Below are 23,846 nucleotides of genomic sequence, written 5' to 3'. Positions count from 1 at the left end.
GCATCCAATAAACACACAAGATAGCTGGAATGTTCAAAGACAAAATAAAGAGATGCTTCTTTGAAAATAGCCATTATAACTCTGTATCAATAGATCATAGTAGGGCTAGATAAAATTTTCAGTAACATCGTAGTTTAGCTTGCTGCTATCAATCATTGTATGTATCTTATAGCATATAAAGCTCTAAACATCTCCTTTGACCAATCATAATTTGATTATCAGTGCAACTGGCTAATCTAACGGCTAACCTGATGCTGTAGATGATGGCTTTAAAAATGATTTCAAGCGTCATTAAAAGAAATACAGCGCTGACATGTTTGCTCACCATTAGTACACTTTGTGTCTATGATATCTGTCTAAAAAGACCTTATCCTCATAGTTTAAAGACTCCTTGTAGATAGATCTGGTGGAGAAATTTGACTTATCCAAAGAATGGGAAATTCACATCCAGGTTTGTAGCTTAATATTTACACTAGAAAGGTACTGAAGTATAACTTGGATGTGATCCTATGAAAACTTTATACATGGATTTTCTCAAATACTATGTCAAGTTATTAAATCTCAACTATTTTGATGAGTGTTTATTCATTATGACTGAGGGGTTGTCACAAGGATTGGTAGGTTCATCATGTTTTAGGGGTTGTTGTAAGGATTGGTAGATTCATCATGTTTTAGGGTTTGTCACATTGATTGATAGATTTATTGTGTCTTAAGATTGTCACAAGGATTGATAGATTCATCATGTTTTAGGGTTTGTCACAAGAATTGATAGGTTCATCATTACTTAGGGGGTTGTCACAAGGCTTGATAGCTTCATCGGGTCTTAGTAGTTGTCACAAGGATTGATAAAGCACTGTCCCTCCTTGTTTTACACAGGCCCAAGCGGTACGATGAGCCCAACACCATCAACAGGTCTGCAGGCTCACAATAATCCCCCCTCAAACAGTCATACCAATGAATCTTATGGAATCCCTATTCCTGGTGTCCGATCTGACAGGTTTGAACAGGAGCTGAATTCATCTCTTTCAGGCATCAGTGGTCTCTCTGCTCACATGGCGTCCCGCGTAAGCACAGTGTTTATTTATCATTTTTTTCATAATATTTAAACTGTCAGTTAACCTCGGATTGTTAGCATTTTCCTTCTCCACAAGTGCATGATATGAATATACACTTGCAGGCTGCACATAGCGGTCTAGAAGGAGGTCTGGATTTCATCTCTCCTGGACAGTACATAACAAGGTTGAGGGCTAATTCCGTTTCTGTAGAACCTGATTTATCACATTCCCTACCCGTCGTGTCTCCAGCCTTGTCTGCAGTTATAAAATGGGACAAGGGTGGCCAAGAGGTTTCTATATCTGGTTCCTTCAACAAGTGGAGCAACAAACTTCCGCTCGTGAAGAGGTCAGTGTTTTATGTTTAATGTCGGTCATTCAGTTTGTTATTGATGGATGTGATAAAACATGCCTCAAGTGGTACAATCCGGTGATCTGTTACTTTGTGATTAGCATTCATAAACTGATTTAGCATACATGAGAAAGACAGGCATCATGTATTCATGTACGTGTCGATTTTTTATTTTAATTACCATCATAGACTAGGGCCCAATCATTCATATTTGTATTGTTATCATAGACTAGGCCCCAGGCATTTGTGTCTGTATTGTTGTCATAGCCTTGGCATTGGTATTTGTATTGATATCTCAGATTATGGCTCACATTTCTATAGGCACCACCCTTTGTAAGTTGTCATCATTTATTTCGCATTACTATAGGCACCACCCTTTATAAGGTCGCTTAGTAGATATCGCAGAAGTGCTGAGCAACACCTGCTACTCTAGATATTTCATCAGCTGGAAGGCCTCTAGATACACCTCTGACAAGAATGTTTACTAAAGTTGGTGACTCTATTGTAGCACAGACAACTTTTACACAATAGTCGAACTAGAGGAAGGGGAACACCAGTACAAGTACTTTGTAGATGGCCACTGGGTGATCAACCCTGATGAGGTGAATAGAGAATCGTTTTTTAGTCCAGTATAGTCTATTGTTTATGAGTCCAGTATGGTCCATTGTTTATGAGTCCAGTATGGTCTATTGCTTATGAGTCCAGTATAGTCTATTGTTTATGAGTCCAGTATGGTCCATTGTTTATGAGTCTAGTATGGTCTATTGCTTATGAGTCCAGTATAATCTATTGTTTATGAGTCCAGTATGGTCCATTGTTTATGAATCTAGTATGGTATATTGTTTATAAGTCCAGTATGGTATATTGTTTATGAGTTCAGTATGGTCTAATGCAAATACCAGCTGTAACTGACTGTCTGTTGTTATAAGTAAACTCCAATTCATTGTAGCCAACAATTACTGACTGTCATGGTAATCTCACCAACGTTATTCGTGTGAAGAAATCTGACTTTGAGATTGTGGATGCGTTGGAGAGTGACAGCGTATCAGCACAGGGCAAGGCTGATGTCTCTGGTTGGTTCCCTATTATTTTTAGTGTTAATGTTTTGCAATGCGCCCTCTTCTTTATCTACACTGTTGTCTTAAAGATGTGGTTGCCTCAAATTTGAGTTGATCTTAGAAGAAAGCGGCTTTTTTTTCTCTATCAGTTGATATGTTGTTTGTTGTGTTAGGCGATCTCATTGCCAAGATATTTGAAGATTAAAATCGAAAAAATCTGATCGCGGTAAAAATGCTCAGGCCAAAAAAGCATGCCCAAACTTGCCCAAAATGATGTCACGCGTGATATATCTGTCAACATATCTCGTATTCACATTGGCTATTTGCAATCAGTCTAGTCCTACGCGGCTCTATTGGCATATATTTTATTTTGTATTTGCTCATGTTGGCTAGAATAAAATTTTAAGTCTAGCTACAGATACATTATTATGAATGTTTTAAAGGCCTCAAATAACGAAAATTGGAAATTTGCTTTACTCACTTTCTCCAAATGCTGTGTAAACATTTGAGCACCCACTACCAATTCTACCGGTCTACGATAATTCTGTCAAGCAAACTATGTAGAATAAGGTCTTTGTATCGGCACAGTTCTGTCGCTACCCACACTAACGATATACAGCCTCCCAAAAGCCCTGCCCACATTATGCTCGTTGCCTATCTTGGGGGTGGGGCTGTATATCATTGCCCACACCGAAAACTAGATTTTTACTACCGTAAGCAAAATAGGCAAGCTGCGTCTTTGAAAAGAATATACATAGGGATAGAGTTTTAAGGATGAGAAATCTGCTGCAAACTGGATTTGAACTCACATTCTCCAGTTATGCGGACATCATATACCGTATCCAATTCACTACAATATTCTTCAAATCATGTTTTGCATTATCTTCAATATTATTTTATTATATAATTTTTACAAGCAAAAAATTTTCATCTCGGTATAAAGCTTTTATTAAAAATATTCATCAAGTCGTGGCCACTCACATAGTCTTAGCTGATACAATAAAACAAATTCATCTACTGCAGCAAACTCAAACAAAACATGGTTTATGCAGCACACATTCAAGTCTCTCTTTCCCATTTATGGCAGTTTCCACACTGACAAAGCTGCTTCGGCTGGTGGGACCACATAAAAATTCTGTAATCAGTAAAACAAATGCAACAAACATATGTCATTCATAGATATGTCATTCTAACGCGTATCTACTGAAAGCTTTCAAATTGGGAGTTAGACAGATTGCGAGTGTAATTTTAAAAACGAATAAATGTTTAACAAAGGCATAAGTACGCCAAGCCAATGATTCGAAGCTTTGGTTCGGGAAGTTAAAGATTTGCATTGATCAATCGATTTTCTTCACTTTCTACAAGTGAGAAGTGAACATCTAAAGTCAAATCATAAATCTAATTTACTAGATAAAACTGCCACAGAAATTTTGAAGCAAATGTAGCTAGGTGAACCGATAAAAAATTACAAAACGATGATTAGTGATAGCAAAAAGTTATTATTTTATTAATTAGTACATGTATTAATGAGCACTCAAAATATTACCTTTAGTATATTCATCAATCTAAGCCATTGTATTGCTAGATGCTATGGATTAAAAAGAAGCCGTCAAGAGCTCACTGTACATACATATCTCGCACGCGCAGGAAATTACATTTTAGCCTCAAACCGGGAAATATAATCTGAATGTAAACTCAACAGTATATCTATAGGAGACTCAAAGTAAAAGATAAATTTACCTCCATTCTCCAATCTTCCTTCGTAGCACTTTAACCACCTAATGCTCAGAAAACTCGCAGTCACCTTCGCAGTAACTTCACAGCAATTTTTACAATTATGTTGTTCGCCAATAAAACGTGTCGATCAAGTAATTCATTAAAGTAGTGATGTTAATTAATTTAGTAAATATCGATGTCCATGTGATTTAATAATAGAGTAAAATCCTTAAATTTGAGATCACAGACAACGCGTTTTACGAGTGATAACATTTATTACGACCTATATAAAAATTTCGTGCTGATGATTGGCTAATGAAGCGACCTTATATTTATCGATCGCGGTTTCTTTTCAGATGTATCACTAGTGATGTCACGAAAGAAGCACCCGCTGGAACGTGAGCTTTTTAAAAGAGGGCCTCATTCGAACGCATATATCTCTGGACAGTGTTAGTCTACAAAGACAAAAATGGCATCAAATTGTAGCTGATGTTTTAGCCTTTTATGGGTCTTAATTTCATTAAATCGACCTTTTTGACGCAACCACATCTTTAAATCTACACACAGCGATTATATTGTGCTCAAACAACCGCTGCTCTGATTGCTGCCATGCATGGGATATGTCTTCCACCATTATGTTAGCATATAAATGAATGGTGGATAGGTTAGGTTTCGCAACTTCAGTCATTTCCTAATAACCGTAAGTCCTTATGCTCAAGCCGCGCGGCTTGTCGTTGGGCGCGGCTTCTGATTCAAGGTCATAGGCCGCGGCTAAAGCCAAGTTTTTAAAACTTATGTGAGGCTTAGGGCGGCTTCTCGATAAATGCGGTCTCTGCTCAGTTCCGTGCTATAACCATAAAATCGCAGTCATAATACACTTTTATATACGGGATTTTGGCGACCTACTCGTTTATTTTCAAGGTCATGTTTATGGAATACTTTAGACTAAAAAAGAATTTATCGCTAATGTTTAACTCACCACAGTCATAGGTTGTTAAAACCGTTTCATTCTTGACCGGCATCTTTCCATAAACGTGAAGCCCTCTAACAGTGTAATAAAATTTAGCTGAGACATGGCAAGTAAGTTCTTGATGCAAGGGTTTAAGAATTTTAATTCGAACTTGGAAGTAAAAGAAAATTATTTTTACTTGTACTGATATAGCCTGTTTTCTTATTCGAGAGGACGGGGGTATAGCGGAACCTTTCTCAACACTCTCGCTTCCAAAGGGGTCAAGGAAGACAAAACCTCAGTCATTAGCTGCGGTCTGTGGGCATACGCGGCTTGTTGGAGGATTATTTTTTCTTTCGTGAGTCATCTGGTTTTGAGCACAAGCCTCGCGGCTTGAACATGAGGACTTACGGTACACATCAAAATAATAATCACATAATGTTCGGTTTTTAGCCGTTGACTTTTAGGCATCGTGAGTTATGCTCCCACGATAAGGTAAGGAAAGGCAACTTCGAACTAGTCATAATTGTTTTGTTTTTTCGTTTCACTTCACCGTTGTTCCTTTATGAGACAAGTTATCAATGAAATCGCTCATCACACAACTGCAAATACCAGCAAACACTCTTATAAATAGTGAAATGTACTCGCTGCGCTGCCACCAAGATCCAAGCAGTGACATAAGCTCGTCATTTTTTCAGCCAATCAGTCTTATGAATTATGTTGTCAGCACCAATGACTAGCTAGTGCATGAATGTGAGACAAAAGCACTTTTGTCACCAATTTTAAACTTTATTTTTTCCCCTTAGTCGCCATGCCATGTTGTTATGTCTACCCAACATGACAGATCGTTACAACGCAAGGTCAAAGCATTTTTCACATTTACCAAAGGTTTATGTGTCCTGCGTTAATGTTCAAGCGGTGGACACTGGTTAGATAATTACACTAATTAGCTGATGTATACATCTCGCTGAGTGCCTTAGCTAGAAGTTCTTCCTTTATTATACGAATTAAATTTTAAAAAATCATCCATGAAACTTCGTTATTGCCAAAAGTCAACTTTTGAAAATCTAGTAAACCATGCTCTGCTTTCATTCATAAAGATTTGAACAGACAATTTTGAGATAATCTTGAGTTCATTTTGAGATAAAGCGAGTTCAACATAATTATACAGCATTGCAGATGTTTCCAAATGATAATTTGCAAAAATCATTAATCCTTCTGTCCATTTGTACGACTTGAAAATTTTGATAAAACCTGGTATTTGGTTAAAACTACCCAATAATGTTATTGAAACTGTAATCTGTAATGTTATCTGCTACTGTTTATGCAAGAAAAATTTGTGTGGTCAGTTAACCAATAAGATGCCTTGAATTTCTAGTCCACAGTTTTGTGTGCAATAGAGCTGAACATGAAACAAACACATAGTTTTTACAGCTATCAACGTAATTTCTACATGAATAATAAGCTCGTGTCGAGACTATCGTAGGCATCACTAAAGCTGCAAACATCAACCCACAAGAGAAAGCAACACCACATGCTTTCTTCATCTTAGAGTTGGGCTCTCAAGTTTATAGATGAATTTGATGAATGCCCTGTGTTGCATGGGTAATAACAAAGGGTTTTGCACAAAAAATTCATTTTTAATCAACATATGCCATTCTAACTCTTAAATCAAAGTATTTGTTTATTTCTGTGAGTTATAGAGGTTTCATTCAGTTTATGCTATATATACATATACTAGTTGAATGCCTGGCGTTACTTGGGTAAATGGAGAGGTTTAAAAAAGTCTTTTTACACAGAAAAAGGTTGTCTAACATATACAACATTTACCATTCCAACTTTTAAACTTAATATCATGAGAAAAGTGTTTTGTGCAGTTCAAATAAATTGAGAGAAAAATTAAAACGACTGAAGCTGTTCAAATGTGAAATACTTATCAAGTAATGGCTAGATAGTCTGTTTTGCTACACTGATTACAATGAAAAATCATTTGATACTAATACAATTAATACAAACTGAGAAAACAAAATAAAAGTCATGAATATGTTGAGTTAGTAATGACAATGAGTACATAAAAGTGTGTTTATAAAAAAGGTTACTGTTGCCAACAGCTCATTGTATTCAAAGTTTTGATGGATGATATCGGCCCTTCTCAATACAAAGGCATAGCGGTGACGCACACGAGGGTACTTTTTCTGACGGAATGGAGAGAGAATGTAGGGGCAATTCCTACTAGAGATAGCACAATATTAAACCGTCCTCCTGAAAAGTTTTTAGGGTTTATAAAATGACCTTAGGAAGAGCAAGAATTTGAAGGCGTTGCATAACAGCAAATTTAAAATTGAAACGGGCCATTTGAAAATTACAAGTTAAAAAACTAATAATAGTTTTTGAAATGGCTTTTAAAAAAATCTCAAAGAAAAATAAACACAAAAGGTAACATTAATTCATAATAAAAGGTACATTTATAAGGATAGATAAGATAAGTTAGAATGATAAGAAAGGCTTATTCTAGTGGTTAGGTACGTCAGTTGGTAGACTTACGGATAGCACCGTCGCGAGTTCAATTCTAGTGTCATGCGAATTTTTCATTGCTAAATTTTAATTGCTAAAACTGGACACATGGACAACAGAACACAAAAACAAACACTAGGATGTATATATATTTATAGAAGTCTGGGCACATGCTTTTCTTCTAGTAGTTCAAGTGCGCTAGGTCAAGCGTGCATATGTTAACCAATTGCCATTAACGATTGGCAGGTGTAAAAATATGTCCACAATTATTCCATCATATCGCAAGGTGGCTATGTAACTTTGTGGGTAGCACGCCTGTCTGCAGACCCAGTGTTTCTAAGTTCAATCTTACTGTGAAGCGGTTTTTCCCTCTTAAATTTCAATAGCTATGACTGGAGAGATGACAAACAGACACATAGATTTATACATATAGACTTAAAGCCAGTTTGAGTATTTCTCAAACACTCAAACTATGCTTCGAGTATCTCTCTGGAAATTCTGATTCCTGTAAGATTTGATATAGTTTAAAACTAGTTTTAATGTACTCATTGATGTACTCAAGTTGAACAAGGACCTGTATGCAGTTGCAGGGAGAACTGAGCATCTGTTAGTCACAATTGCTTGCCAAATATGGTAGACATGTATAGAGTAGAATATCTAGGTAGGTAACATGTAATGTTGCATGGTGGCCAAGAGTGGGCTATAAGTAGGCTATGAGTGGGTTGTGAGTGGGTTATGACTGGGTTATGGGTGGGCTATGAGTTGGCTATGAGTGGGTTATGATTGGGTTATGGGTGGGCTATGAGTTGGCTATGAGTGGGCTATAAGTGGGTTATGAGTGTGCCATGAGTATTCATTGTGTTACTTGCGCCACTTTCTTTGGCTGAGCAGGTAAATCCTAGGAATGGTTCTTTTAACACGGCTGAGAGGAATGGGCGGAACTTACATGGAAACACACGCGTTGCAGTCATTTGTGTAAGTGTGGTCTGGTGTAAACACAGAACTCATGGGTGATGTTGAGGAGACTACTTGACACAAATCATTAATGAGATATCTTCAACTTTTGGTGTGCTCGAGTCTCCTCTAAATAGATAAAATGGGAAGTATCAAACGCTGCGGATTCTAGTTTCAAATGTAATCTTTTTCCCGAATTGGTAGGCTGGTCGGCTATCCAGCCAGCCTTTTACGAATTCCAGGTAGATTATTATACTGCTTCAGGGTTATCTTCTATTTGGATCATAGGCGATAGTAAGTTTTTGGTGTTATCAATTTGTCAGTGTGTGTAAAAATTTATTGTAGGATTTATTTTTCTCTGTTCACATTTTTTTTGCATAAAACACCTGTTCTGTGCAGAATACCCACAGTCAGAGTATGGACAACAGACTCCGGTTCGTAGACCCACAGACAGGAAAGTTGGACCTCCAGTACTGCCTCAGCATCTACTTCAAGTCATAGTAAACAAGGATGTTGCACCACATGTGAGTTCTTGTTATTCTGTAGCACTTGTACTACCTAGTCATTGATATCTGTAACATTTGCACTACCTAGTCCAGGGGTGGGGAACTTGCTGCCCGCGAGACGTTTTAATGTGGCCCGCATTTATAATGTAAGTTGTAATCGATTAAATATTTTTTGAGATGACTTTGCCAGCATTTGGCATTTATATCAACTTCGTGTTATATCAACTTTTTCTATTTGTGACTTAACAAATGTTATAACTAACCTTGCCTTCATTTCTCGCCTAGTTTCGTGTGCTGGGCCAATGCTGTCTGACTGGCTAAGCACACACAGCATGCATGTCCATACACACAAACTGACATCACAATCGCATGGGCATCAGCTTAGTACGACACAATAGGCAAACTGCATTTAGTTAGTGAGCACGTCGCAATATTTTTGAAGTTGCGATTAAATTTAGAATTTGCAAAATGGCTTCGGCTAAAAAGAGAAAAATAGTTGATGAAGGTAGAATGTTCAACAAGGATTGGGAAAACTCTTATTTCTTTGTCGAAATTAGTGAAAAGCCCATCTGTCTTGTTTGTGGCAAACATGTAGCAGCAATAAAAAAGTCAAATCTGCAGCGCCATTTTGATTCCTGCCACGGTAATCTTAAAATTTTGACAGGGCTGGCTCGACAAAGTAAAATTGACATTTTTAAGAGTGGTTTGAATGCACAGCAAACTGCTTTGAAAAGGTATTGCAAGACCGATAATACCACGACCAAACACGAGCGAAGCGATTGTTTGAGAGATTTATGATAAATGCATATGTGCACACAACTCCCGAAAAATTATCTGTTAACGGCCATTACCAAACCCGTGTACCGAAATCTCATCAACAAATTTAACCATTTTTGTGTAGACTCGTTTAAGTATAATAATGATACAAAACACATATAAACATATTTAAATATGTTACCAAGTCTTTGGAAAGTTTCCGCAATATCCTAAAACTAACCCATCTGATCTGATTATACATACATGTAAATAAACAGATTAATTTGGCCTAAAATCGAAATAAAAACTTGACAAGCCTTCTTTAATCAAAATTAAGACCGGCCAACGAAACGCCGATAAGGCCGTGTGACAGAGAGTAGAACCATTAAGTCATCCGCATTTCACAAGAAAAACGTGCACATTTCACCAGTCTATGGCATTTTTCAATTGCCGAAGGTTTCTGTAATTAACTTAGAAGTACTGAAAAGTAATCGTTTCTTTTTTGCCGATTTTATTATTCTATTTAATAATTTGATTTTATAAAAAAATATTAAAATATTTAATTATAAGAATAATCATTCGAACTTACAACATCGATGTACATGTATATAATGATGGCATTATCTAATTGCCGAAGGTTTCTTTAATTAACGTAGACCGTTTGAGGCGTAGACCGATTTACAGGTACGAAAATGTGGAACACAGTTTATCAGCCCGTTTTTTGTCCAATTACCGAAGGTTTTATTAAATTATCTAGAACATTAGCCAGATTTCTTTACATCTTATCTACAAGCTAGGGCCGAACTACAATGCCCTTTTGTGAAAAGAATATTTCTTTATTTTACTCCAGTTTGCAGAAAACTTCCAGACGCGTTAATGCTTGCTTTCTGTTACATATCGCTGTCAAGACCATTCTACATTCAACACAACCAACTTTCAACTTTCCAACACAACTTTCAAACTGTGTATATTACACGGCAGTTTGCCATTTTATTTTTACTATTGTATTTCAGAGATATAATAAACATATTTCATTATTGCTGTTGTTAGTTAAATTACGTACGGTAGGTTAGGCCTACAGCTTGAATTAATATTTATTTGATTGTTGTAAAACACAGGTTTGAGATAGTAGTAGATTAGGTCTGATTTTTATACAACCTTTTGTTTTGCATAATTGATCTTTTGAATTTCATTTCAAAACAACTTGACAACTACCATGGACATACAACCTCCCAGAACACCACGTCGTCGCAGTGGCCGTCCACGTGTCTCCCAATTATTACGGAGGAGGAGAAATAGAAGTTCTTCACAGCAACAACCAACATCAAATGCTAATGTTCAACAACACACGCTACTCAAAATAATAACCACAACTCATCTGATTCAGAGAATTCTTTAGTAGATGTTGTAGGCTTCGCCTACAACATCTAACTAAAGAATTCTACTTTTGTAGGATCTAAAGAATTCTACTTTTGTAGAATTCTGACCTGTTGTAACTACTTTTTCATCAACCAGCAGTACCCTTTCTTTTTTCCATTATCACATTGGTCGTGGGCTGTATGACGGGAATTTCTAGTGATATTATTCAAACAAGTTATGAAATTACCGAAATAATTGCGAAAAAGCTGAAACCACACATCGAAGGAGAATTCGTGAAAGAATGTATTGTTGTAGCTGCTAAGTTGATAGCACCAGAGAAAGTCGCTGTTTTTGAAAAAGTAAGTCCATCGAGAAGAACAGTTTCAAGTCGGATTCAGGAAATGGGAGATAATATTAAAAAAGCACTGAAGGATTTTACTCAAGATTTCGAATTTTTTGCATTGGCCCTCTATGAGACTACAGATATAACAAATACAGCCTAGCTAGCAATCTTCAGTCGAGGGGTAACTTCCGACTCTGAAATACAAGAAGATTTGTTGTCATTGGAATCCTTGCATGGAAATACACATGGCAAAGACTTGTTTGAGAAACTTCTCTTGGCAATGGGAAAATTCAATCTTCCGTTTGAAAAATTAAGTGGAATTGCTACAGATGGTGCTCCAGCCATGGTTGGTTCACAAAAGGGATTAACAGCACTTCTTAAAAAAGAGCTGACTCGTTGCTGCAGATGACTTAGTTGTATGTCATTGCATCATCCACCAACAAAATGTGTGTGCAAAGTCACTTCAACTGGGTAACGTCATGTCAATAGTAATAATGTACGTCAACTTTATCAAAAGCAGAGGTCTAAATAGCCGCCTATGTCAAAAAATAATGGAAGACTTGAATGCTGATTTCTAAATCTTATTTACTGTTGCGAAGTTCAATGGATGAGTCGTAGAAAAATGTTAACACGATTTTATTTGCTACGAAATGAAATCGGGCAATTCATGGATATGCAAGGAAATCCTGTCGTTGAACTGAGTGATAATCGGTGGTTATGTGATCTCGCATTTATGGTTGATATCAGCAAACATTTGCCACTCCTTTCAATGTAGTTGCAGCTGATGCTCCTAGTAACTTTCAACACGAAGTAATTGAGCTTCAGACTAATGATACATTGAAAAGTATGTATCTCAACACTCCACTGGTTGAGTTTTATCAACGCTACTTAACTACTGATGGTTTTCCCATTCTGCGAAAGCATGCTCTTAAATATGCGTCTCTTTGGAAGCACCTACTTTTGCAAAAAAGAATTTTCCAAATTGAATCTCGCAAAGAATCGGTTTCATTCCAGAATAACGGATGAAAACCTTGGGCAGCAATTACGAATTGCAGCATCTTCGACTTCAGCAGATATCGCACGCCTCACAAAAGAGCAGATATCGCACGCCTCACAAAAGAGCAGATATCGCACGCCTCACAAAAGAGCAGATATCGCATGCCTCACAAAAGAGAAGAACTTTCAGCCATCTCACTGAGATCTACAATAAAAATCACTTGTGTATTGTGAGTGTTTTTTGTGCCTAATTTGAAAGTCAGGTTTATGTTGCGGCCCGCCATTAATGTAATGCAATTCATGCGGCCGGCAGGACCAAGTAGGTTCCCCACCCCTGAAGTCCTAATCATTCATATCTGTAGCAGTTGTACTCCCTAGTCATTCATATCTGTAACACTTGTACTCCCTAGTCATTCATATCTGTAGCACTTGTACTACCTAGTCATTCATATCTGTAACACTTGTACTCCCTAGTCATTCATATCTGTAGCACTTGTACTCCCTAGTCATTCATATCTGTAGCACTTGTACTACCTAGTCATTCATATCTGTAACACTTGTACTCCCTAGTCATTCATATCTGTAGCACTTGTACTACCTAGTCATTCATATCTGTAACACTTGTACTCCCTAGTCATTCATATCTGTAACACTTGTACTCCCTAGTCATTCATATCTGTAGCACTTGTACTACCTAGTCATTCATACCTGTAGCACTTGTACTCCCTAGTCATTCATATCTGTAACACTTGTACCCTTCTACCAAGAGTGTACTCCAGTACCCTCTCACTGTCACTGTTAGTATTATAACACCAATGTAGATGTTGCAAGTACCATAGCATCAGGAGAATTGTTGGGGTAGTGTTACAGTCATATGAAGATTGTTATATTCTTGTGGTCATAAGATAATTTCTGGTTTTGTTGCTCTAGTGTCAAGGTTGTTAGTTAACAGGCCTTGCATATTTACTCAAGTTGTAACCTGCTTACCTCGCTTGATTTCATTGTAGCTGGAGTCATCTTTTGTACCAGAACCAAATCACGTTATGCTGAACCATCTTTATGCTCTTTCGATTAAGGTATGCGCTTTGACAATGATATCTGTCATTCTTATGAAAATTTCATGCAGCATATAAACATAGGCTGATGGCGATGCGCTTGCAGTGAGTAGCGTATGTTGGGTACGCTTACATTTTGTGACAACGCGTGTGAAACCTCTTTAGCCATGCCGGTGACTCTGAGGCTACTTTTAAAGTACTTGTTCTCTTGTGTCATAGGATGGAGTTATGGTGCTGAGTGACACGAGTCGCTTCCGGAAGAAGTGTGTCACGACCTTGTTGTATAAACCAATTGATTAGTAGCTGAGGAGCTGAAGAGGGTATCAGATGGCATTGCCTACCCAAGCCATCTTTTGAGTCTCACCGTTCTCGTCCAAGTGTTATGGAAAGTGTTTTGTAGAAAACTATCTTACCTCCATTTATCTTGACTGTCAGTTTTTCTTTAATCGCTTACTCTAAAATGTTGGTGCAAGTAAATTATTGTTTTATTTGGAGAGGCTTTAAATTATTGGTTATTGAACTAGTCAAAGGGCAAATCACTTTCCATCCACAACTGCAAGGATACAATGTCTTATAATTCATGGGTGAATCTGTGACAGTGTACCAACATTCTTCTTTTTTGGCGCTCGACTTTCTTACCTTTTTAGTGGTAGGTCGGACGTACATGTACATGTAGGTGTTATGAAGGCCAGTGTAGAGAATTCATCCTTTTACTTACGTATCTGCCGTGTTTATCAATAGTATTTTAGGTTTGTACCTTGCTATCATTTCTCACTCGTTATGTTCTATATGAATCTTGTCAGGACCAAAACTACTAATAAACATACTGCTATTATTCTTTCTCCCTTCTCATCTCATCTATTGCCTTGATGCATAGGGTTTTCACTATGTTCATGCTATGAGGCATGTTGCTAGGCTTGCAAGTTCATGTTTCTACTGCTATCACTGGCCTTTTGATATTCAAATCCTTGCAAATGTAACGTAAAATACTTGTGTATTATTGATATTCCGGACAAAATATAAGCATGTTTCCATATTATCAAGTGATTCAAAGGTTTTCTTTGTCTTTTTTACCATTTTCCTGCACTAATGCAGTCGTCATTTATATTTTATCATAGTAGACTAGTAGAATAGCTAACACAGTTATGACTCATAACTTATCATAGTAGACTGACTAACACAGTTATCAATCATAACATATCATTGCACATTTACTTCTCAATTGAACTTCCACCTTATCAACTCGTATTTATAACTCACAACCATCTATTCCTATTATAACAGTTGACGGCTCTAGTTTAATGCAAAGTTCTTGGGTATGCTACTTCAAAATTTAATGATTAATGCAGTTTTTTCTGCAAATAATTTATAAAATCAACTATTAATGCAGTTTAATCAAATGCCCGTTTGATTACTTAGGGAGTATTTCACCATCTGAGATAATTATTTCAATCATGAATGTGCTTATCTGATAACCGAATTGGATAATTTAATGCATAAGTCAAAATAATCGTTATTTAATTAGTGAACTCACGGTATTGATGCAATTATTTTACAAGCTAGTTTTTTAGAATGAAGCATAATTTAAATTAAATTAATTTTTTCAATTTAATGTTGTGCACTTGTTTTTGAAGTTAATTTGGTAATTTAATTCATAAGGTGAACAAAAGCTCTACCAATTAACCATCCATTCTATACATTCATATACATGCGCTACACCAATTAAATATCAATTCTACACATTCATATACGTGCACTACACCAATTAAATATCAATTCTATACATTCATATACGTGCACTACACCAATTAACTATCAATTCTATACATTCATATATGTGCACAACACCAATTAAATATCAATTCTATACATTCATATACGTGCACTACACCAATTAAATGTCAATTCTGTACATTCATATACGTGCGCTACACCAATTAAATGTCAATTCTGTACATTCATATACGTGCACTAACCAATTAACTATCCATTTTATACATTCATATACATGCACTACATCAATTAAATATCAATTCTATACATTCATATACGTGCACTACACCAATTAAATGTCAATTCTGTACATTCATATACGTGCGCTACACCAATTAAATGTCAATTCTGTACATTCATATACGTGCACTACACCAATTAAATGTCAATTCTGTACATTCATATACGTGCGCTACACCAATTAAATGTCAATTCTGTACATTCATATACGTGCACTAACCAATTAACTATCCATTTTATACATTCATATACATGCACTACATCAATTAAATATCAATTCTATACATTCATATACATGCACTACATCAATTAAATATCAATTCTATACATTCATATACGTGCGCTACACCAATTAAATGTCAATTCTGTACATTCATATACGTGCACTAACCAATTAACTATCCATTTTATACATTCATATACATGCACTACATCAATTAAATATCAATTCTATACATTCATATACATGCACTACATCAATTAAATATCCATTCTATACATTCATATACGTGTACTACATCAACTATCCATTCTATTCATTCATATACGTGCACTAACCAATTAACTATCAATTCTATACATTCATATACGTGCACTACACCAATTAAATATCCATTCTATACATTCATATACGTGCACTACATCAATTATCTATCCATTCTATTCATTCATATGCGTGCACTACACCAATTAACTATCAATTCTATACACTCATATACGTGCACTACACCAATTAACTATCCATTGTATACATTCATATACATGCACTACATCAATTAACTATCCATTCTATACATTCATATACATGCACTACACCAATTAAATATCAATTCTGTACATTCATATACATGCACTACATCAATTAAATATCAATTTTATACATTCATATACATGCACTACATTAATTAAATATCAATTCTATACATTCATATACATGCACTACACCAATTAACTATCCATTCTATACATTCATATACGTGCACTACACCAATTAAATATCCATTCTATACATTCATATACGTGCACTACACCAATTAACTATCAATTCTATACATTCATATACATGCACTACATCAATTAACTATCCATTCTATACATTCATATACATGCACTACACCAATTAAATATCAATTCTGTACATTCATATACATGCACTACATCAATTAAATATCAATTTTATACATTCATATACATGCACTACATTAATTAAATATCAATTCTATACATTCATATACGTGCACTACACCAATTAACTATCCATTCTATACATTCATATACGTGCACTACATCAATTATTTATCAATTCTATACATTCGTATACCGTGCGCTACACCAATTAAATATCCATTCTATACATTCATATACGTGCACTAACCAATTAACTATCAATTCTATACATTCATATACGTGCACTACATCAATTAAATATCCATTCTATACATTCATATACGTGCACTACATCAATTAAATATCAATTCTATACATTCATATACGTGCACTACATCAATTAAATATCCATTCTATACATTCATATACGTGTACTACATCAATTAAATATCCATTCTATACATTCATATACGTGCACTAACTAATTAACTATCAATTCTATTCATTCATATACGTGCACTACATCAATTAAATATCAATTCTATACATTCATATACGTGCACTACATCAATTAAATATCAATTCTATACATTCATATACGTGCACTACACCAATTAAATATCCATTCTATACATTCATATACGTGCACTACATCAATTATCTATCCATTCTATTCATTCATATACGTGCACTACACCAATTAACTATCAATTCTATACATTCATATACATGCACTACATCAATTAACTATCCATTCTATACATTCATATACATGCACTACACCAATTAAATATCAATTCTGTACATTCATATACGTGCACTACATCAATTAAATATCAATTTTATACATTCATATACATGCACTACATTAATTAAATATCAATTCTATACATTCATATACATGCACAGCACCAATTAACTATCCATTGTATACATTCATATACGTGCACTACACCAATTAACTATCCATTCTATACATTCATATACGTGCACTACATCAATTATTTATCAATTCTATACATTCATATACCGTGCGCTACACCAATTAAATATCCATTCTATACATTCATATATGTGCACTACATCAATTATTTATCAATTCTATACATTCATATACGTGTGCTACACCAATTAAATGTCAAATCTATACATTCATATTTGTGCACTACACCAATTAAATATCCATTGTGTACATTCATATACGTGCACTACATCAATTATTTATCAATTCTATACATTCATATACGTGCACTACACCAATTAAATGTCAAATCTATACATTCATATTTGTGCACTACACCAATTAAATATCCATTGTATACATTCATATACGTGCACTACACCAATTAAATATCAGTTCTATACATTCATATACGTGCATTACACCAATTAAATATCAATTCTATACATTCATATACATGCGCTACACCAATTAAATATCAATTCTATACATTCATATACCGTGCACTACACCAATTAAATATCAATTTTATACTTTCATATACCGTGCGCTACACCAATTAAATATCAATTCTATACATTCATATCCGTACACTACACCAATTAAATATCCATTCTATACATTCATATACTTCACTACACCAATTAAATATCAATTCTATACATTCATATTTGTGCACTACGCCAATTAAATATCAATTCTATACACTCATATACGTGCCCTACACCAATTAAATATCAATTGCATACATTCATATACGTGCACCACACCAATTAAATGTCAATTCTATACATTCATATCCGTATACTACACCAATTAAATATCCATTCTATACATTCATATACATGCACTACACCAATTAAATATTAATTCTATACATTCATATACGTGTGCTACACCAATTAAATATCAATTCTATACATTCATATACGTGCACTACACCAATTAAATATCAATTCTATACATTCATATACTGCACTACACCTATTAAATATCAATTATATATCTTCATATACGTGCACTACACCAATTAAATATCCATTCTATACATTCATATACATGCACTACACCAATTAAATATCAATTCTATACACTCATATACATGCATTACACCAATTAAATATCAATTATATATATTAATATACGTTCACTACACCAATTAAATATCAATTTCATACATGCTACTAGAGCTGTCATATAAATACGAGGAGACACAAATCCAACCAATTATAGGCAGAAGCAGAAATTTAGCTAGTTGATTCTAGTAGCTTAATAGCTAGTGGCTTGTGTATTCTAGCAAGCTTTGCTCTTGTAGAAAGGCTGTTCACGGCTGGGCAGATCTTTAAGCCAGAAAGATGTCATTCAAGAGATAACAGGTTTGAAATGTTAATTTATCTAAGATGTAATAAACATTACCCAGTATAGAAAAACAAACTGGCACTATTATTATAGTGTGATCATACTATTACAAGACTGAATTTTTCCATACTTACACATATGGCCCTTAATCATAATCCATATGTACACCGTATATACTAGTTAAATGCCCGGCATTGCCCGGGTAATAAAAGTCTTTGCGCAGAAAACTTATTTGTATTCAACATATAACGGCTGTTACCATTCTAAATTTCAAACCTCATATTATGAGAAAACTGTTTTGTGCAGGTCAAGTGAATTAAGAAACAAAATAAAACAACTATAAAAGTGTTTAAATGTAAACGTGAAATAATTAGCAATTAATAGCTAACTAAAGTCTCTTTTGCTACGATTAAAATAAAATTGATTTTGTAATGATACAGTAAATACGAACTGAGAAAAAATAAAATTCCTGGATAGGTTGGATTAATAATAACAATTCGTTGCATAGAAGTGTGTGTGTGTATAAAAAAAGGTTAGTTCTAGCAGTAAATTTCCATCAAAACTTTGAATACAACGATACTGGCACAAACAAGATATCGGACTGTCGTTCTCTGACTGTACGAAGAGAGAACGTAGAGGCTATTTCTACTCGAGATAATACAATTGTCTGCGTAAAAGGTATTAGTCTTTCTTGATTTAGCAATTGAACCTTACAAAAAACCAGAAATCAAAAATCACTAAAAGCCGAAAAAGCATCGTGTTGCTTAGTTAATAGTGTTAATTAATAACTGTATAAACCTCTACTGAATTTCATAGAGTTAATAGAGTTTCGATTATTACATCATTTAGCATATAAAATCGGGCAAAAGGTGTATAAAGTAAATAGTAAGGGCTTTGGATCATAACAGCCTTCGTGGACCATTGGTTAGACAATTTCATTGCAAACCTGTGGTTGCAGTAATCGTGAGTTCAAATATAGCAGGATTTTAAACTTTAATTGCAAGATTTTAATAGCTATAGCCGGACAGACAAATAAACAAACAACAGACAAACGACAGAAATCAAACTTTGAGAAATGTATATATAGACTAATTGTACTAACTAATTGTACCATTGCTAGCTGTGCTACCCGGCGTTGCCTGGGTATTAAAAATCAGCTTATAAACAATGAGAGGTAATAAGAGTTACCTGTCACTTGCTATTAGCCTGGCACATTGCCAATGGGTAATTTGAGTATGCTTACGAATAAGACCTACCTCTTCTCATGACGTTACTTGTGACGGAAAGCAATAGCGTATTTGCTCCCATATAGCGATATATATTGCCCAGCAAATCTATCAATCTCGTGTGGGTTAATTAGTCAGGTGTCAGACTCACGAATGGGATGTTCCGAGATCAAACCTTCTGCGATACGGATTCTTTATTCCAAGATTTTAATAGCTATAGCTGAACAATTACAACGACTACAAATACACGAATACACCCACGACCAGCTTTGAGAAATATATATAGATAAGTTGATAGGTTCTCCTTCGTAGGTTAGCACCGCTCTAAATCGTTTGGTACTTGGGTCGCACTCTACGACTGCAGCCTTATTTGGGTCCTAGTATCATAGTAGTGAGTCTCTACTTGCAACTTCCTTTAGACCAATGAATGCCTGCTGCTCTTCCTCTTCAAATTAAAACTTCCGCCATCCTCAAGTGTTTCTGCCGCTTCTCTTAGTTGCTCAGCTAATGTTGATAAGTTTGGCACAAATGTAACAAGATAGTTTGCTGTACCCAAAAACCTCTCGACTTCTGTTGCATCTGTTGGTTCTCGCATGTATTTCTGTCCTTGTACTTTTCCTGGGTCTGGCTTACTTCCTTCTGCTGTATATGACCCATATCCGTTATCCCCATCAAATTTAGTTTATTTTTTCTCTATTTATTTTCACTCCTTTCTCTTTTATTTGATCCATGGCATTCAGAAGTTTCACATCATGGTCAACTCTTGTTTGTTCTTTACTCTCACCCACTCTATGTATCAGTATCTTTCGCTCATCTAATACCATATGGAGTCTTTTTTGGTATTCTTTCCTACTTGATGATAAACCAAAGGGTATGCGGTTTCAGTAGTATTTTCCAAGAGGTATGTCCAAAACTTAGTCGATTCTCTGTAGTTTTCAGCCAACTTGACCTTGAAAAATTTGACCTTGTCATCAAGCAAAAAGAAGTATTTCACATTCGTCGTCATGGGTAAAATTTCATCTAATGTAGGGATGGGGTATTGGTTGCGTATATATGCCTTATTCAGATCCTTTGGATCAATACATACATGTATATGAATGATTCCGTTTGGTTTTTTCATAGCTACATGTGATGATATTTATTTTGTCTGTTTGTCTAGGCGTGAGGTAACACCTGCTGTTTCTTACATGCTCTTATCTTCTTCATAATGTCATCCCTTATCATGACAAAAGTTTTCTTTGGTCTTTGTTGAGCTGGAAGTATTGGTTTATTCTTTATTATTTAACGTTTCTGGCTGCAGCTGTGTCGAGCTGGTAATCAAGCTTTTGTTTCCGGTGTGTCAGAGGGACAAGCACTCCCTTTCTGACTTTGCAGACTGTCTGTTAATTCATTGCTAGAAGTTCCCCGTACGCTACTGAGCTGTTTGACCAGGTGGACATCAGTTTGGCCTTCCTTATTTTCATTTGCTCTCTTTTTCTTACATGCTCTTTTAAAATGATCTTTTTCTGACAGTAGTGGCAGGTGGCCCTTTAGGCTGGGCAGTTGGATGGGCCTCTTCCGCGTTTAGTTTCGCAGAAATCACATTCACTTGTGTTGGAATTTCCATCTAAGTCTTGCTCTCTGTATTTTCTATTTTGTGGTTGTTCTCTACCATCGTACACTTCCATTTTGTGTACCATCTCTGTTGGTGTTCTACCTCCCAATTCCTTCATGTGTGTTCCTTCATTCCATCAACAGCGCTCCACCTAGCCATTTCCACTGCTACAATTAGTGCGAGAGGTCCTTCAAAAGCCTTGAGAAGCGGTTTGTCTCTTAACCTAATATCATCAAAGTCTCTGTACTAAAACGTGACATGTTAGGTCGTTGGTAATGTAGTGAACTTTCATAATCTTGCCTGTGTTCTCAGTTTGTTTTCAAATTTTTCAATGTTCAGTTCATCCTGTTTTATATTCAGCAACCTATGTCTTGCTATTAATGTCTCATTTTGTGGTTAGCAAAAATAATCAAATCCCTTCATCACTTTATCATAATCTACCTTATCTGCCTCTTCCACATTACACTCTTCTGCCTCTTCTCATATATATCATTTCATATTGGGCCAGCAGTTCTCAGGAGTATTGCTGCTTTAATTTCCTTTCCTAATTTGTATTTACCAATTGCGACAGAAAACTGCTCGAATTCACTTTAATTAAAACCTTTTCCATTCTTTTGCCAAATTCTAATCCTTCAATGGCTCTGGTGTTGTTTGCTTCTTCATTCTCACGTTGGATCTGTCGCTCAGGTTCTCTAGTATCTGTATTCTGACACCGTATTGACTGATGTATAATTAATTAACCTGTTGTTGCGGATTAGAGCCATGATTGAGATTCAGCTTGAGTCTGTCGTCATTGATTTCTACCAGAAGCGCTCTATATATCTCGAGGTCAATATAGCGTTTCAGTGGGCTGAAAGTCAACATTAGGTCACCAAGGTTAGGTCTAGGTCGTCAGGTCAACACCAGGTATGAGAAAAAATTGGAAAACAAAAAGAATTTGAAAATTTTATTAATTACTATTTTACTATCATTTATCATTTATTTACTATTATTATGGCGTTTTTATTATCAGTCGTGCAATAAGTGATAAAGTAACAGGTCTTCCAGCTAGTGAAAAGCATTTGTGGCCTGTATGGATAAAAAAGTGAAGCAACAGTACTTTGTAACAGAGCGGAGATCATGTATTTTTTTTCTAATAATTATGATAGTTTAAAAATATAGTTGTAATAACAATAATGCCCAGGGGTTCACTTTCTTCTATTCATCTCCAAGGGCTAGTCTGAAATGTGATAAAATGCACCCTTTCCACTGGTTTACACATTAATAAAAAAACTACCCCTTATCACTCCATCACCACAGACTAATTGCCCCTTTTTTGCTCATGAATACCCCTGTCCACTGTGTGAAAAAGGGTGCTCATGTACCAAGCTAAAAACATAACCTTTTTATGAAAACACTTTAGAGTGTCAGGCCACCAAAAACACCCCTAAATGTGCTTTTTTTCGTCAAGCCCTTGGGGATAAAAGTTAAGAGTTAATCCCCTGGGCAATAATGGTAATTGATATTTTGATTGATAAGAACCGAGAAACAGGCAAAAAATAACTAAATAAATACATAAAATTATTAATATTATTTTGTAACAATGATTATTATTTAATAATAATCTAATTGGAAATGATGTATTTTTGCAATGACAATTAGACACATTCTTCAACATCGAGGATGTGTATTTAAGCTTGTTGCATTTGGAAACATAGCTAAAACAAATAGACAACAAGCATATGACTTACCGTCTAAAATGACAAAATCATACCTCCAACAAAAGGATTAAGTGGGTCTAGATCGCCTCGCTTTCATGCGTCGGGAAGCTTCGTAGTAGGTCTCTTACTACCTACCTCTGTGTGCTACGGCATCACAAACGTGTAGTGTACATGTACGTCAATTTTAAAGGCGTGGCCTCCCAAAGCCGATCTGCCTCTTTAGCCAAGTTCCTACAACATAGTCAACAAGGGACGTCTGAATATACAATTACAATA

The 23,846-nt window shown here is 35.5% G+C and overlaps 1 protein-coding gene across 1 annotated transcript; it reads left to right on the top strand.

The window, feature by feature from the left end:
* Positions 1 to 378: 378 nt before the first annotated feature.
* LOC137399476 (5'-AMP-activated protein kinase subunit beta-2-like) lies at positions 379 to 14,445 on the top strand. Its single transcript, XM_068085608.1, has 8 exons — positions 379 to 451; positions 877 to 1,064; positions 1,178 to 1,401; positions 1,913 to 2,006; positions 2,354 to 2,477; positions 8,995 to 9,119; positions 13,563 to 13,631; positions 13,830 to 14,445. The coding sequence occupies exons 1-8, from the start codon at positions 433 to 435 to the stop codon at positions 13,908 to 13,910; spliced, it is 924 nt and encodes a 307-aa protein (XP_067941709.1). The 5' UTR covers positions 379 to 432; the 3' UTR covers positions 13,911 to 14,445.
* The last annotated feature ends 9,401 nt before the right edge of the window (positions 14,446 to 23,846 follow it).

The sequence above is a fragment of the Watersipora subatra genome, chromosome 7, assembly GCF_963576615.1.
Source record: "Watersipora subatra chromosome 7, tzWatSuba1.1, whole genome shotgun sequence".
In the NCBI taxonomy this organism is placed as follows: Eukaryota; Metazoa; Bryozoa; class Gymnolaemata; order Cheilostomatida; family Watersiporidae; genus Watersipora; species Watersipora subatra.
This window is presented reverse-complemented; position numbering and strand designations above follow the sequence as displayed.